Below are 18,478 nucleotides of genomic sequence, written 5' to 3' on the forward strand. Positions count from 1 at the left end.
AGCTGGGTGTTGATGGTCTGGCCCTGAGGGTATGAATTCATAGTGAACAACCCTGTGATGTTGATTGCATTGCAGATGTCTTGCCTTCTTTGGTCATGCAGATGCTGAGCTCTTCTAGAATGAAGTCTGCAGTTTGGTTTCAGGTCCACTTTACATGATCATGGCAAGTCACACATTGCAAAATTGCATGCCTATTATTTTGCCAGTCTGTCTACACAGAAAAGTTGCATGGGAAAAATCACGATTATATGGCAACACTAAAGTTCCCCCCCCTGATGCTTTTATTGATAGCAATGGACAATTTTTTTTTATATTAGCTTCGAGAAACGTGTATTTTCTTATCAAGCACATGCACTCTTACCCCCTCCACAGCTATGTGTATTTTGCACACATATTTCCATGTGCAAATTTCCCCAGATGTATGAGACATGTACAAGTAGGGCTCTATTAGAACCAGTGATTCTTTTTAAACTACATCTTATGTGCTGGCAAATACCGTATTCTTGCATGTAGGCCTAGTATCAGAACTTTTTGATAAAAGCTTCAACATTATATCATAAGAATGTGTTTTTTTTTGTTTTGTTTTTTATGTAGGAAGGACACTGGCCAAGGGCAACAAAAATCCAATAAAAAAATATGCCCACTGAAATGCCAGTCCTATACAAGGGTCAAAGCAGTGGTCAAAAATTCATGAATAAGTGTCTTGAAACCTCCCTCTTGAAGGAATTCAAGTCATAGGAAGGTGGAAATACAGAAGCAGGCAGGGAATTCCAGAGTTTACCAGAGAAAGGGATGAATGATTGAGAATACTGGTTAACTCTTGCGTTAGAGAGGCGGACAGAATAGGGGTGAGAGAAAGAAGAAAGTCTTGTGCAGCGAGGCCACGGAAGGAGGGGAGGCATGCAGTTAGCAAGATCAGAAGAGCAGTTAGCATGAAAATAGCGGTAGAAGACAGCTAGATATGCAACATTGCGGCGGTGAGAGAGAGGCTGAAGACAGTCAGTTAGAGGAGAAGAGTTGATGAGACGAAAAGCTTTTGATTCCACCCTGTCTAGAAGAGCAGTATGAGTGGAACCCCCCCAGACATGTGAAGCATACTCCATACATGGACGGATAAGGCCCTTGTACAGAGTTAGCAGCTGGGGGGATGAGAAAAACTGGTGGGGACGTCACAGAACACCTAACTTCATAGAACCTGTTTTAGCTAGAGATGAGATGTGAAGTTTCCAGTTCAGATTATAAGTAAAGGACAGACCAAGGATGTTCAGTGTAGAAGAGGGGGACAGTTGAGTGTCATTGAAGAGGGGATAATTGTCTGGAAGGTTGTGTCGAGTTGATAGATGGAGGAATTGAGTTTTTGAGGCATTGAACAATACCAAGTTTGCTCTGCCCCAATCAGAAATTTTAGAAAGATCAGAAGTCAAGCATTCTGTGGCTTCCCTGCGTGATATGTTTACCTCCTGAAGGGTTGGACATCTATGAAAAGATGTGGAAAAGTGCAGGGTGGTATCATCAGCATAGGAGTGGATAGGACAAGAAGTTTGGTTTAGATCATTAATGAATAATAAGAAGAGAGTGGGTGACAGGAGAGAACCCTGAGGAACACCACTGTTAATAGATTTAGGAGAAGAACAGTGATCGTCTACCACAGCAGCAATAGAACAGTCAGAAAGGAAACTTGAGATGAAGTTACAGAGAGAAGGATAGAAACCGTAGGAGGGTAGTTTAGAAATCAAAGCTTCGTGCCAGACTCTATCAAAAGCTTTTGATATGTCCAAGGCAACAGCAAAAGTTTCACCAAAATCTCTAAAAGAGGATGACCAAGACTCAGTAAGGAAAGCCAGAAGATCACCAGTAGAGCGGCCTTGACGGAACCCATACTGGCGATCAGATAGAAGGGTGTGAAGTGATAGATGTTTAAGAATCTTCCTGTTGAGGATAGATTAAAAAACTTTAAATAGGCAGGAAATTAAAGCAACAGGACGGTAGTTTGAGGGATTAGAACGGTCACCCATTTTAGGAACAGGTTGAATGTAGGCAAACTTCCAGCAAGAAGGAAAGGTAGATGTTGACAGACAGAGCTGAAAGAGTTTGACTAGGCAAGGTGCAAGCACAGAGGCACAGTTTCGGAGAACAATAGGAGGGACCCCATCAGGTTCATAAGCCTTCCGAGGGTTTAGGCCAGCGAGGGCATGGAAAACATCATTGCGAAGAATTTTAATACGTGGCATGAAGTAGTCAGAGGATGGAGGAGAGGGAGGAACAAGCCCAGAATCGTCCAAGGTAGAGTTTTTAGCAAAGGTTTGAGCAAAGAGTTCAGCTTTAGAAATAGATGTGATAGCAGTGGTGCCATCTGGTTGAAATAGAGGAGGGAAAGAAGAAGAAGCAAAATTATTGGAGATATTTTTGGCTAGATGCCAGAAAACACAAGGGGAGTTAGATCTTGAAAGGTTTTGACGTTTTCTGTTAATGAAGGAGTTTTTGGCTAGTTGGAGAATAGACTTGGCATGGTTGCAGGCAGAAATATAAAGTGCATGAGATTCTGGTGATGGAAGGCTTAAGTACCTTTTGTGGGCCACCTCTCTATCATGTATAGTAGGAGAACAAGCTGTGTTAAACCAAGGTTTAGAAGGTTTAGGACGAGAAAAAGAGTGAGGAATGTAGGCCTCCATGCCAGACACTATCACCTCTGTTATGCACTCAGCACACAAAGACGGGTCTCTGACACGGAAGCAGTAGTCATTCCAAGGAAAATCAGCAAAATACCTCCTCAGGTCCCCACAACTAGCAGAGGCAAAATGCCAGAGGCACCTTCACTTAGGGGGATCCTAAGGAGGGATTGGAGCGATAGGACAAGATAAAGATATGAGATTGTGATCGGAGGAGCCCAACGGAGAAGAAAGGGTGACAGCATAAGCAGAGGGATTAGAGGTCAGGAAAAGGTCAAGAATGTTGGGCGTATATCCAAGACGGTCAGGAATACGAGTAGGGTGTTGCACCAATTGCTCTAGGTCATGGAGGATAGCAAAGTTGTAGGCTAGTTCACCAGGATGGTCAGTGAAGGGAGAGGAAAGCCAAAGCTGGTGGTGAACATTGAAGTCTCCAAGAATGGAGATCTCTGCAAAAGGGAAGAGGGTCAGAATGTGCTCCACTTTGGAAGTTAAGTAGTCAAAGAATTTCTTATAGTCAGAGGAGTTAGGTGAGAGGTATACAGCACAGATAAATTTAGTAAGAGAGTGATTCTGTAATCGTAGCCGGATGGTGGAAAATTCGGAAGATTCAAGAGCGTGGGCACGAGAGCAGGTTAAGTCATTGCGCACATAAACACAGCATCCAGCTTTGGATTGAAAATGAGGATAGAGAAAGTAGGAGGGAACAGAAAAGGGGCTACTGTCAGTTGCCTCAGACACCTGAGTTTCAGTAAGGAAAAGAAGATGAGGTTTAGAAGAGGAGAGGTGGTGTTCTACAGATTAAAAATTAGATCTTAGACCGCGAATGTTGCAGAAGTTAATGAAGAAAAAGTTGAGGGGGGTGTCAAGACACTTAGGGTCGTCGACAGAAAAGCAGTCCGACCTGGGGACATTTATGGTCCCCTCCCGAGATGGGGACTCCGAGGCTGGTGTAGGAGTCGCCATGAAGATTTTAAAATTTTTGAGTGAAGGATCTATGTGTTATTAGGTGCTTGTAGTTTTGTGTGGAAGAAGAGAGTTGTCTTTAGAGGGCAGGCTGTTACTGTCCCCCTTGTGTTGTGAGACACAAAGGGAAACGTTCAGTGAGGTCACAGCTGGGTTTAATGATAAGTTCACAGCACCCCCTGAACAGTGCTTTAGACCTCACTGGGAGTAATTATCGTTTCGGCAGGTGTCTACTGCCTCCTCCTGTGTGTGTGTGTGTGTGTGTGTGTGTGTGTGTGTGTGTGTGTGTGTGTGTGTGTGTGTGTGTGTGTGTGTGTGTGTGTGTGTGTGTGTGTGTATGTGTGTGTGTGTGTGTGTGTGTGTGTGTGTGTGTGTGTGTGTGTGTGTGTGTGTGTATTTATCTAGTTGTAATTTACAAGGCATGAGCTATGCTCATGTGGTCCTATCTCCATATCTACACTTGTTCAGTTTTTTCTTAAAGCTGTGCACATTTGTTGCTTATACTACATCCTCACTGAGCTTGTTCCAGACTTCTATATTTCTCTGTGGGAAACTATGCTCACTGAGCTTGTTCAAGACTTCTATATTTCTCTGTGGAAAACTATGTTTCTTTATGTTATTCAAGCATCTTCCTTTTCTTAGTTTTTTTGCTGTGACCATGTGTATTTGGTATTTTCAACTTCTTTTAGCAGTAGTTTCTCATGATCAATTTTTTCCACTCTATTCCACAATTTATAGATCAGTATCAAGTCTTCCCTTTCTCTCTCTCTCTTTCTTGCCTGTGTGTGTGTGTGTGTGTGTGTGTGTATTTACCTAGTTGTGTTTTACAGGAAAAGAGCTATGCTTGTGCTGTCCTGTCTCCATATTTATAAGCATCCAGCTTAACTTTAAATTCATGAATATTTGTTGCTTGTACCACTGTTTCATCTAAGTTGTTCCATATTTCTATGCTTCTATTTGGGAAACCATATTTCTTGATATCTCTTCTACTTGCTGTTTTCTTCAATTCCACTTTATGTCTTCTTGTATCTCTTGAGTCCCACACAAATAAGTCTTTGTCAACTTGATCCTTACCCTTTAAAGCTCTGTATATAGCAATCAGGTCTCCTCTTTCTCTTCTCTCTTGTAATGATGGAAGCTTCAATCTCCTTAATCTTTCTTCATAGGTTAAATCTCTCAAACTTGGTACCAATTTGGTTGCAGCTCTTTGGATCCTTTCTATTTCCCTTATTTCCTTTTTATTATTTGGCGATCAAACAATTGTGGCATATTCCAGTTTTGGTTGAATCACATATTCCATCAATTTTTTCATCTCTTCATCCATGTAAGCAAATTTTTTTCTTTTTTTATGTAGGAAGGATACTGGCCAAGGGCAACAAAAATCTAATAAAAAAAATGCCCACTGAAATGCCAGTCCCATAAAAGGGTCAAAGCAGTGGTCAAAAATTGGTGGATAAGTGTCTTGAAACCTCCCTCTTGAAGGAATTCAAGTCATAGGAAGGTGGAAATACAGAAGCAGGCAGGGAGTTCCAGAGTTTACCAGAGAAAGGGATGAATGATTGAGAATACTGGTTAACTCTTGCATTAGAGAGGTGGACAGAATAGGGGTGAGAGAAAGAAGGAAGTCTTGTGCAGCAAGGTGGCGGAAGGAGGGGAGGCATGCAGTTAGCAAGATCAGAAGAGCAGTTAGCATGAAAATAGCGGTAGAAGACAGCTAGATATGCAACATTGCGGCGGTGAGAGAGAGGTTGAAGACAGTCAGTTAGAGGAGAGGAGTTGATGAGACGAAAAGCTTTTGATTCCACCCTGTCTAGAAAAGCAGTATGAGTGGAAACCCCCCAGACATGTGAAGCATACTCCATACATGGACGGATAAGGCCCTTGTACAGAGTTAGCAGCTGGGGGGATGAGAAAACTGGCGGAGACGTCTCAGAACACCTAACTTCATAGAACCTGTTTTAGCTAGTGATGAGATGTGAAGTTTCCAGTTCAGATTATAAGTAAAGGACAGACCGAGGATGTTCAGTGTAGAAGAGGGGGACAGTTGAGTGTCAGTGAAGAAGAGGGGATAGTTGTCTGGAAGGTTGTGTCGAGTTAATAGATGGAGGAATTGAGTTTTTGAGGCATTGAACAATACCAAGTTTGCTCTGCCCCAATCAGAAATTTTAGAAAGATCAGAAGTCAGGCATTCTGTGGCTTCCCTGCGTGATATGTTTACCTCCTGAAGGGTTGGACATCTATGAAAAGACGTGGAAAAGTGCAGGGTGGTATCATCAGTGTAGGAGTGGATAGGACAAGAAGTTTGGTTTAGAAGATCATTAATGAATAATAAGAAGAGAGTGGATGACAGGACAGAACCCTGAGGAACACCACTGTTAATAGATTTAGGAGAAGAACAGTGACCGTCTACCACAGAAGCAATAGAACGGTCAGAAAGGAAACTTGAGATGAGGTTACAGAGAGAAGGATAGAAACCGTAGGAAGGTAGTTTGGAAATCAAAGCTTTGTGCCAGACTCTATCAAAGGCTTTTGATATGTCCAAGGCAACAGCAAAAGTTTCACCAAAGTCTCTAAAAGAGGATGAGCAGGATTCAGTAAGGAAAGCCAGAAGATCACCAGTAGAGCGGCCTTGACGGAACTCATACTGGCGATCAGATAGAAGGTTGTGAAGTGATAGATGTTTAAGAATCTTCCTGTTGAGGATAAATTCAAAAACTTTAGATAAGCAGGAAATTAAAGCAACAGGACAGTAGTTTGAGGGATTAGAGTGGTCACCCTTTTTAGGAACAGGTTGAATGTAGGAAAACTTCCAGCAAGAAGGAAAGGTAGATGTTGACAGACAGAGCTGAAAGAGTTTGACTAGGCAAGGTGCAAGCACAGAGGCACAGTTTCGGAGAACAATAGGAGGGACCCCATCAGGTCCATAAGCCTTCAGAGGGTTTAGGCCAGCGAAGGCATGGAAAACATCATTGCGAAGAATTTTAATACGTGGCATGAAGTAGTCAGAGGGTGGAGGAGAGGGAGGAACAAGCCCAGAATTGTCCAAGGTAGAGTTTTTAGCAAAGGTTTGAGCAAAGAGTTCAGCTTTAGAAATAGATGTGATAGCAGTGGTGCCATCTGGTTGAAGTAGAGGAGGGAAAGAAGAAGAAGCAAAGTTATTGGAGATATTTTTGGCTAGATGCCAGAAATCACGAGGGGAGTTAGATCTTGAAAGGTTTTGACATTTTCTGTTAATGAAGGAGTTTTTGGCTAGTTGGAGAACAGACTTGGCATGGTTCCGGGCAGTAATATAAAGTGCATGAGATTCTGGTGATGGAAGGCTTAAGTACCTTTTGTGGGCCACCTCTCTATCATGTATAGCACGAGAACAAGCTGTGTTAAACCAAGGTTTGAAGGTTGACGACGAGAAAAAGAGTGAGGAATGTACGCCTCCATGCCAGACACTATCACCTCTGTTATGCGCTCAGCAAACAAAGACGGGTCTCTGACACGGAAGCAGTAGTCATTCCAAGGAAAATCAGCAAAATACCTCCTCAGGTCCCCCCAACTAGCAGAGGCAAAACGCCAGAGGCACTTTCGCTTTGGGGGATCCTGAGGAGGGATTGGAGGGATAGGACAAGATAAAGATATGAGATTGTGATCGGAGGAGCCCAACGGAGAAGAAAGGATGACAGCATAAGCAGAAGGATTATAGGTCAGGAAAAGGTCAAGAATGTTGGGCGTATCTCCAAGACGGTCAGGAATACAAGTAGGGTGTTGCACCAATTGCTCTAGGTCATGGAGGATAGCAAAGTTGTAGGCTAGTTCACCAGGATGGTCAGTGAAGGGAGAGGAAAGCCAAAGCTGGTGGTGAACATTGAAGTCTCCAAGAATGGAGATCTCTGCAAAAGGGAAGAGGGTCAGAATGTGCTCCACTTTGAAAGTTAAGTAGTCAAAGAATTTCTTATAGTCAGAGGAGTTAGGAGAGAGGTAAACAGCACAGATAAATTTAGTATGAGAGTGACTCTGTAGTCATAGCCAGATGGTGGAAAACTCGGAAGATTCAAGAGCATGGGCATGAGAGCAGGTTAAGTCATTGCGCACATAAATGCAGCATCCAGCTTTGGATAAAAAATGAGGACAGGGAAAGTAGGAGGGAACAGTAAAGGGGCTACTGTCAGTTGCCTCAGACACCTGAATTTCAGTGAGGAAAAGAAGATGAGGTTTAGAAGAGGGGAGGTGGTGTTCTACAGATTAAAAATTAGATCTTAGACCGCGAATGTTGCAGAAGTTAATGAAGAAAAAGTTGAGGGGGGTGTCAAGACACTTAGGATCGTCGACAGAAAGGCAGTCCGACCTGGGGACATTTATGGTCCCCTCCCCAGATGGGGACTCCGAGGCTGGTGTAGGAGTCACCATGATGATTTAAAAATTTTTGGGTGAAGGGTGTGTGTGTTATTAGGTGCTTGTAGTTTTGTGTGGAGGAAGAGAGTTGTCTTTAGAGGGCAGGCTGTGACTGCCCTTTGTGTTGTGAGACACAAAGGGAAACGTTCAGTGAGGTCACAGCTGGGTTTAATGATAAGTTCACAGCACCCCCTGAACAGTGCTTTAGACCTCAATGGGAGTAATTATCGTTTCGGCAGGTATGTCCCTTTCATCTTTCTTAGTAACTCATAGGTTTCCCCAACTATTTTGTTTACATGTTTTTCTGGTGATAAATTATCACTGATTGTAATTCCCAAGTCTTTTTCTTCTTTGGTTTTCTTAATTCCACTTCTCCCATGGTGTAGGAACTTGGCAATCTTCTTTTGCTTTTTCCTAATTCCATCACCTTGCATTTCTTTGCATTGAATTCCATTTTCCATTTCTTACTCCATTTATATATCTTATTTAGATCTTTCTGTAATATTTCACAGTCCATATTGTTTTCCACTCTTTTCAATAATTTTGCATTGTCTGCAAACACACTTATATAACTGTCAACCTCATCCACCACATTGTTGACATATATCAGAAACATTACGGGGGCTAAGACTGTCCCTGTGGTACTCCACTTGTAACTCTACACCATTCAGATTTTTCTCCCTTTATTACTGTTCTCATTTCTCTGTCCCTCAAGAAGTCTGTAATCCAATTCAGTGTGTTACCATGCAAACCTCCTATATTTTGAATTTTCCGTAGCAGTCTCTGGTGTCTTACCTCATCAAATGCTTTTTTTTAGGTCTAAATAAACACAGTCTGCCCAACCCTCTCTCTCTCTTGAATTATATCAATTGCTTTACTATAAAAGCTCACTAAATTCATGACACAAGATCTTCCACTTCTGAAACTAAATTGTCTGTCAGTCAATGTATGTGTTTCTTCTAAATATTCCATCCATCTGTTTTTGACTATTTTTTCTGCTATTTTTTGCCACCACACTTGTTAGGGGCACTGGTCTGTAATTCAATGGATCTTCTTTATTACCTCCTTTAAAAATGGGCACAATATTGGCTCTCTTCCAGTCTGGAGGGATTTGTCCTTCCTTAAAAGATTGTATTGTATTGTGTATACTTCCTGCCAGTTGTTCACAACATTCCTTAAGTATCCAGTTAGACATTCCATCCGGTCCTTAAGCCTTACTTACATCCAGATCTTTCATAATCTTCTTAATTTCACTTATGTTCACCTGTATCTCTCTCATCACATTGTCTCTGTGCCATGCTCTTTCTCCTTCAAATTTGCTTTCTTTAGTGAATACTGACTGGAAGCACTTGTTCATTAATTCCGCTTGTAACCGTGTATCTTCATCTTTCATTAATTTATCTATTGTTTGCTTGTTTTTTCATCTTCCCATTCACATATCTGAAGGATAACTTCGGCTCATCTTTGCATTTGTTAACTATATCTTTCTCATAATTCCTTTCTTCTTCTCTCAGGATTTTGATATATTCGTTTCTTGCCTTTTTGAATTCTTCCCATTTCTCACATCCTCTTCTTTTTTTCTGCTTCTTTTTCTTTTCTTGCTGTTATATATCTCATATTAAACCAGTCTTTTTTCTTTTTCACTTCCTTTATTTTGATCTTCGGTACATATCTACTGATGTTTACCAAGTGTGTGTACTGATATGTACTGATATGTGTGTGTGTGTGTGTGTGTGTGTGTGTGTGTGTGTGTGTGTTTAAAAACACTATCTATTTTCAGATCCATTTTTCTTAACAAGGAAATACTAATATAATTCTCCACGAGAATAAACAAATCCATGAAGAAAAACAATTTTCTTTGTCTTACCTTCAGGACACCACAGTTGTTAATAAAATCATGGACAGCAGTGCAAGTGGATCCATCCAAGAGGTGTGTATACTGGTCATACAGCTTGATGTAAGTGGAAGGTCCTGCAGCATTGGCTGCAAACACCTTTGATACTTCTGCACGCACCTCCTCTACTGCTTCCTCCCCTTCACTTACTGCTTGCAAGTACAGCTTTCGTCGTGACATCTCTGCCACATTGGAGAAGCATGATTATTTATGCTTGCACATATTTTACTGATTTTTAATGTTCACACAAAACTATACATTAACAATTTATGCAAATGTAGTGAAAACTTTGTTATCCAGGGTGTATGGGGAGTAGTAATATTTTAATAACTGCCTGTCAGATCATCCATCTATATACTTTCAAACTTTGAAAAGCAGAATAGCAGAATAGCAGCAGTAATAACAGTAGCAATTTACAGTTTTAGTACTAAGGAAATACTATTGTTTTTTTATGTGAGACTGGCCTAGAAGAATAAAATGGAAGGAGGAAAGATAGCCCACTGAGGTGTCAGTCCCTAATAAGAAAGACAGAAGGATTATCCAAAATTGGAGGGTATCTTGAAATCTCCCTATTGAAAAAAAAAACATAAGAGGAAGGAGGAAATACAGAAGCAGGCAGGGACTTCTAGAGTTTATCAGTGAAAAGGATGAAAGATTGAGAATACTGGTTAATTCTTGCATTGAAGAGGTGGACAGTATAGAAGATGGCAAAAGATGAGTCTTGTGCAGCAAATCCATGAGAGAAGAGACAGATCAGATCAGAAGAATAGTTGGCATAAAAATAGATAGAAGATAACAAGAGATAAAACACAGCAGAAAAGAGAGAGAGAGAGAGAGAGAGAGAGAGAGAGAGAGAGAGAGAGAGAGAGAGAGAGAGAGAGAGAGAGAGAGAGAGAGAGAGAGAGAGAGAGAGAGAGAGAGAGAGAGAGAGAGAGAGAGAGAGAGAGAGAGAGAGGCTAAAGACAGTCACTTTAGAGGAGATGAGTTGATAAGATAAAAAGCTTTTGATGTGCTATATGACTGGAACCCCATCATATGTAAGAAGCATATTCTATACAAGGATTGATGAGGCTTCTGTATAGTTAGCAGCTGGGGGGGGGGCGTGATAAAAACAGGCAAAGATGATTAAGAAGATATAACTTCACATAACTTGTTTCAGTAAGAGACAAGATGTAAAGTCACAAATTCAGATTATTAGTAAAAGACAAATTAAGGCTGTTCAGTGCATCAGAGGGAGACAGTTGAGTGTCACTGAAGAGAAGGGGATAGTTATGTGGAAGACTGTGTTGAGTTGATAGATGGAGGACTTGGGCTTTTGAGACACTGAAAAATAGAGTTTGCTCTTTCCAAGCCAGAAACTTTACAGTCAGCGCCACTTGATGTGACTGAGTTGAGTCACACATTGCAAAACTGCATGTCTGTTATTTTGCTGCTGTATTCACCACAGAGAAGCTATGCAGGAAAAATCACTACTATATGGCAACACTACACTTCTAACCTGATGCTTTGATTGACAAGTGGCCAATTTTAATTACGCTTGCTTGGAGAAATGCCAGCTTCCTTATGAAACACTACCTTTACCCCATCTGCAGCTGTGAGTAACACACACTTTTTCATGTGCACATTTCCCCTCATATCTGAGACATGCACAAGTTAGGCTGATATAGTGAGAGTGATTGAATGCTTTTAAAGTAGGGCACAGTACTAAGGAAATATGACAACATACTGAAATAAATCCAATTATAATACATCACCTGGTCTCTGCTGACATCCTGGAGAAGCATGAGATTGTGTTTCTTTGGATGTCCTGTAGTAATGGTGGGATTTCCCTCCAACTAACACCTTACGTGAGCCAAAAAATCCTATCACTTATCTTGGGACACCATACTCACCATGTTTCTGGCAGGGTGTTTCATACTGTTGTTATGACCCAGATTCAGCCCCTCTCAGTTACCACTAACTTGGGTCAGCTTCCCTAAGCTACCTCCTACATAGCTCAGTGCAGGCCACAAATAAGTATATGCACATTCCTACTGGTCTCCTGCAACAATTAACAAAAGTGAGGTCACCACTCCGTTTTTACCTGAATGCAGAGAAAAGAATAAACAAATGCCCAACAGACTCTGAGCACACTCTAGTTCACTGAGAAAGAATCATAAAACCACGTGCTAGGAGGAGGGCACAGCTATAACAAAAGACACACACACCCATGAGGTTTATAATAATATGTGAGCTACCTCCCACACTAAGATGGGGCCTCCCATGCCCACAGACTACTATACCCTCCTGTAGGCAAATGGTATATTTACAGTCTCCCAGAGGACAGACAAGTACCACCAGTACACAGTACACCTGGGGAGAAAGGAAACCACCACCAATCAACAGTGAGTCTCCATATCCTCTGGTTCCAAAGCTCCCAGCAGAACTTCTAGAGCCAGTCACATTTAACAGCACAAGACACTACAGACACAAGAACACACAGCCAACAGCCAACTGGTTCCAGGTACACCAGGATACTCAGCAAGCTGAGGAGTTGGTGCAACAGAATTATTTCCTCAAATTATAAGTGAATGGCACTCACAGGCAGGCAGGCTTCTGGAGACACTAATTCTACCTACAAAGGCAGGGGCATACTGTCTTGAATATCTAAATATCTAATCAAAACAAAGGCCCTCTAATATATACATATCCCCCCTAGGTCTCTTTGCCTTCCTCTGCTTCTCCCAAGTGCATCTGTCCTCTGACCAGGCTGGACAATGACTGAGGCGTGGGGGACAATGAGAGATGCAGGCTTGTCTGCACTCTGCTGCAAGGTAGGGGAAGTCACATGACAAAGGAGGGGGTGGACTGAGGAAGGGACAAGGGGTTGGCAGGCAGCCAGCCCACTCTCACTGACTCACACAAGCTTGCTTCACAAAGATAACTATCTTGCAGAAATTAATGCGGTGCTAACTACAGGGGCTGGGTCAAAACAAATCACTCAGTGGGGTAGAACATCTCTTCCTCTACATACCCTTGCAGCCTCAGCTCTCAAAGAGAAAGGGGGGTTAGGTAGATTATATGGGGAAGCCTAAGTTTAAATATCCACAAAAGTTACACTAACTGACACATGCTCATACATGTAAAAGATCCATCCACGTCTTGTGCTTCCCCTTGTCTGTGTAGCCAACTCCACAACATTTATAACCAAAATCTTTATCCCCCTCCAATACTGTAGCTTTCAATTTAATTTTATTGCTTTGATATTATATGCATGTTGACACCGGCATAAAAAAAAACTAAATAATCCCCAAATATCTCAGTTCCTACAGAAGTATTCAGTCTATAATAACCCCAAGCCCAAAAGATAGGTATGTATATGAAAACATTCACTCCTGACTTGTCAAAATATTCTTTGTTACTGTTAGTGACAAGTCTTATATATATACAAACGAAATTGAAGGGTCAAAAACAAAATCATATATATGCATACTAAACACTCCCCTTAGAGGTATATACAACGCATTATAACTGGATTTATTTCAGTCTGCTGTCATATTTCCTTGGTAGTGGGCCCTAATTCATAGCACTCAATCACTCTCACTGTATCAGCCTCACTTGCGTATGTATCAGATATGAGGGAAAATGTACACAAGGAAATGTGCAAGTCATTCACAGCTGCAGATAGGGTAAAGGTGGAGGGGCTTAATAAGAAAGCTCGCATTTCTCCAAGTAAGTGTAATTATAACTGGCCGCTGTTGTCAATCAAAGCATCAGGTGAGAACTGTAGTGTTGCCATAGTGATTTTTTCTGCATAGCTTTTCTGTGGTGGAAACAGCAGCAAAAATAATAGGCATGCAGTTTTGCGTTGTGCAACTTGCCATGGTTTGGATATCTTCCTTCAGGAGCTTCAGTTCTTATTTTCACAGCTTTCCTCCCCAGTGCTAATAATGGGTGATTTTAATGCTCACCACAACTTCTGAAAACCAGCCCTCCCCAGAAGCCAGAGGAACTGTTCAAGTCACTCACTCACGGACTTCCTGGCGGACAGTGCTTCTTTCTTTCTCATTATTCCTCCTAGACTCCCTACCAGGATTGATCCAGTTTCAGGGAATCCCTCTACCTTTGACCTATGTCTGGAGAATGGCTCCCTCCTTCACACCACCATCACAACTGGCATAGGAAATGACCATCTATCTTCCGGTAGTTACTTCCTTCCTGTAGTTATTTCCTTCATGTCGCCTTTCATGCAGACCTTGTCAATCATTCAAAAAAGGAGACTGGGGCACCTCTCAATTAGAGTTAAAGTCAGTCACCCTTCCCACTTCTCTCCCTTCACAAGACCAAATTCAGTACCTCATGGGCACCTTGCTGGATGTGGGGTCCTATCACTTTCTGCACCATGGTTCTTTTAAGAAATTAATTTTAACATTATTGCCTTAATCTTATTTGTGACAAATTCTACAGCTTTTCTATACTGATCTGAAAATCATCATATCCTACTGCTCTAGCTTGTATCATGTGGTTACTATACTAAATCACTACAGTACACATGAACCTCTGTTACCATGCTTAATTAGTGGCAATAAAGCAGCATTATGCCAAATAATGCAATAGCTGAACTAAAGAACTTATGGTAATAATTCTGAATTGGTGTCAACAATAAACATGTTTCCTAATTTACCCCATTTTACTAAGGTCAAAGACACATTTAAAAATAGAATATTACTATATACAAAATGGTAATAAAACATGTACAGTCAGCAACATCATGATTAGAGCTCCCACCAATGTGAGCATCACATTGCACAAACTGGCAACTCACACATTCTTGGTCTGAAAAAAATCTGCCAGGAGAAAATAACTACATGACAACTTAGGTTAGTCCCACATGTGTTTTCTTGAATGTATAGAACAGTGAATTCAATGTTGACATAAGGGGAAATTATCTTTTGTGACCACTCCTAGTTTCAGCTAACAAAATAGTAAAATAACAGTGTTCTACTGAGGTGATGTGCTATGCCTGGAAAATATACAGGCCATGAATGCATAGTATGAGTGTTAGAGTTTCACTAGAATGAAGAAACAAATAGAAAAATAAACCATATAAATATTGTACTGAAAAGACTGTGAATGCACTGGTGAACAAATGGAGCAAGAAGGGACACGAGGATGTGCCTCACCACAAACAAGGTGGTGGGCCACTCCAAATTTTTTTTTTTTGTATGCCATTTTGTTAGCCAAAGCAGAGTGGTCACAAAAGATAACTTTCCTTTATGTCAACACTGAATCCATTATTCTATGCTTTCAAAAACATGAGGTGCTAACCTAAGTTGCCATGCAGTTACTTTCTCCTGGCAGATTTTTTCAAACCAAGGAGAGATTTGCCAGTTTGTGCAATGTGACACTCATGTTAGCTGAAGTTCTAATCACTTATGTCAATGACTGTACATTAACATTTATTCATTCTTACTGGCCACCCATTCAACATTCTATCTTATCTAGGAATTCATCAGTGGCAACTGGGGAGAATAAGAGAGTTAAATCCCTCAAAGGCATTATTATCAGATTCATTGGATGGTCCTGGTTATGCCTCAGTGCAATAGCATTGGAAATTTATCTTTTGTTGCTGAATTAAGTTGATGTGAGCATGGTACTGGTCCTTGTAGTCTTCCAATGCCTCTAATATGGGAGCAGTTTGCCTCATTGTTGACAAAGACAGCTTGATCAGGGAGGTGTTCTTACCATCTCCTGTTGCCACTGATGATTTCCTGCACGAGACAGAACACCGGATGGATGGCCAGCAAGAGGATAAATGTTACTGTATGTGTTATGTTTTACTACCATTATATTGAATGGTGTGATGCTGTCAGCAGCAGATGGTTGTGTGACCATTCAGCACTCAGATGGTGTACTGTGAGGGTTGTCACCAGGAGGTGACTGTGGTGTAACAGTTAGCATGTCCACCCAGCAAGTGGAAGGTCCTGGGTTTGATCCCTGAACAATGCCTGGCTTTTCTGGTGAATCCCCTACTCTAACATGTACTGATGTCACACTCAATTAAGGAGTACGGATGTGGAGCCTTGTTGCATGGGAGTTTTGATTTTTGGGTGCACCAGAGTAGGAAAATGCTATAGTTGAAGTTTCAATAGCAGAGGTTTATGAGTAACTGTAACTTACTGATGACACAAAACTCAGGAATTTGTGGCCTACCAGGGAAAAGGAGTCGTTCAACCCTGGGGATGCGCTGGTTGTGCTCAATGATGGATGCCAGACACCCCAGCAAGCATTCGTGAGTTTTTTGCAGTGGTGGTTGAAAACTAACAATTCGCTCTTCCACTGCAACTGCCACCTCCACCACTGCCTTCTCCAAGTATTTTTCCTCCATATATTCTCCAATGTAGCTGTTCCCAGTCTATCATGAGAGAGAGAGAGAGAGAGAGAGAGAGAGAGAGAGAGAGAGAGAGAGAGAGAGAGAGAGAGAGAGAGAGAGAGAGAGAGAGAGAGAGAGAGGAGTACTGCAATATTACTGCTTGATATAACATAATATGCAATATTTTGGAAATTACTAAAATAATGATAATAATTCAAAGAAATAAGCTGTTGAAGTCTTCATACCCCAAAGGTGAGTTACCTACCTGGAGACCTAGTTTTGCACCATTTTTTTTTTTGTAAACTCCTCTAAAAATTTATAATTTTACTACTGACTTATTACCAATTAATTCTATTATCTTTTATTACCACTAACATTCTATGCATACACAAGGTTCTTCATTAATAATGCAATTCTTAAGGAAGCTTGGGAAAAGTGGCATCATTATCTGTGACACATCATCATCCAGAATTTAGACAATATAAAATATTTAAAAAGTAACATTGTTAATCTAACTACAAAGTTACTTATGTACAAATCATTACATAGTCAATTTAATGACACAGATACTGTAGGCTTGATCCTAGATGCCTTGTAATTCAATGCAAAGTAGGTGAGGTAGCAGCAGTTCTAGTTTCTATTTGGAAATATGCAAATTAAAAGGGCACAGGCTTTAGGTCCTAATTAGAGACGTCGCAGTGAGGCTGGTAGATACCTATCAGCGGCAGCATTTTTAATTGTCTCCGATTTCCTGGGGCAAAGGGGTGTCTTAGCTAAATTTGAAATCGATGTGCAGGAAAAGTACAGCATGAATTGCTGCACAAGTGTACCTAAAATTAAAAACGTAACCCTTAATATTAATATTCATACTTACTGGCGTATGATAAGGCTTTGTTAATTGAATTATAAGATAAAACTAAAAATAGGTAATTATTTTTTTTTAAGTAAGTATGAACAGTAAAAATAAAAGGATGTTGATTTCGGCTTGTGCATTTTATGTGGGAATGTTGAAAAACATCAGATATCACTGACACGTCCTGTATATGAAATCAGGGAAATAAAAAAAAAGAACAGCACCGCTGGCGGACGTAAGACGTACTTATCTTGATCATGATTCTTCAGTTAAAGAAAGCGCCCCGCGCCGTTAGGAAGGAGTGTAAAGTGTAAACAATAGCCTCTCAGTTCTGCCGATACAAAGGCCTTTACTTTGCTTTACTATATCCAGAATAGGGTATAGCTCGTTCTTTCAGGAATTTTCTTAATTCCGCTGTAGTCCATGATTGTGGCGGTGATGTATCCATTGTGCAGGGTAGTCGAGTAAGCGTGGTCCTGTGTTTTGGTTTGCTCGCTGCCCAAGTACCCGAGGATAGTGATCGTACCGCAAAAATAAAGTCTCTGATACAAAATTATATTTTCTTTACATTAAATGGATTTGCCTGTTGTTTAGTACATGAAAATGCAAGTATATATTAGTATACTTCCACTGAGGTCAGTAGAAAATTACAGATTGCCTGCCTTTATACACTTATAGGCTCTTTTAAGAATATCATCTGAAATTATGAATAGAGGCTCAAACAATGTCATGTGCTGTCAGTTATCACGAAATTAATTGACTTAAAATTCAGACGCATTACTGTGCAACAATATACCTTTGTAAGCTTGTAAAACCTTGCCCCAAAAAGTATTTATTTTCCGGCGAGAATTAAAAATTCTGGCGCTATCTGGTATCAAAACGCTCACTGCGACGTCTCTAATTATTTCTTTCTTACAACTAATTAATGTTTTCTCTCTTTTCCACAAAACCATTAAAAGAAGTCACTTAAATAGGATACAGAAGCAGTGAACACAGGTTTCTACCACAGGTATGAATTCATTATCTGTTGCCAATTTAATGCCCATATTACCCTTCAACTCAACTAATTTGTTCAGATAGCACACAAAGGAATATTATAAACCTTCGAAAGATAACACAGAAGGAGACAGTAGACACCTGCCGAAAAGATAATTACTCCCAGTGAGGTCTAAAGCACTGTTCAGGGGGTGCTGTGAACTTATCATTAAACCCAGCTGTAACCTCATTGAACGTTTCCCTTTGTGTCTCACAACACAAGGGGGACAGTCACAGCCTGCCCACTAAAGACAACTCTCTTCCTCCACACAAAACTACAAGCACCTAATAACACACACACCCTTCACTCAAAAATTTCAAAATTA

At 40.9% G+C, this 18,478-nt stretch overlaps 1 protein-coding gene across 4 annotated transcripts in view; it reads right to left on the reverse strand.

Moving 5' to 3' along the window:
• LOC135099898 (dynein axonemal heavy chain 3-like) overlaps positions 1–18,478 on the reverse strand; it is a 430,253-nt gene that overhangs the window by 351,774 nt on the left and 60,001 nt on the right. For all 4 annotated transcript variants that reach the window (XM_064002569.1, XM_064002565.1, XM_064002567.1 and 1 more), the window contains exons 12-13: positions 16,105–16,306; positions 9,886–10,094 (exon numbers count right to left, since the gene is read on the reverse strand). In XM_064002569.1, the coding sequence (XP_063858639.1) occupies positions 9,886–10,094; positions 16,105–16,306 (411 nt within the window). The remainder of the gene's footprint in view (positions 1–9,885; positions 10,095–16,104; positions 16,307–18,478) is intronic.

Source organism: Scylla paramamosain, chromosome 4 (assembly GCF_035594125.1).
Source record: "Scylla paramamosain isolate STU-SP2022 chromosome 4, ASM3559412v1, whole genome shotgun sequence".
In the NCBI taxonomy this organism is placed as follows: Eukaryota; Metazoa; Arthropoda; class Malacostraca; order Decapoda; family Portunidae; genus Scylla; species Scylla paramamosain.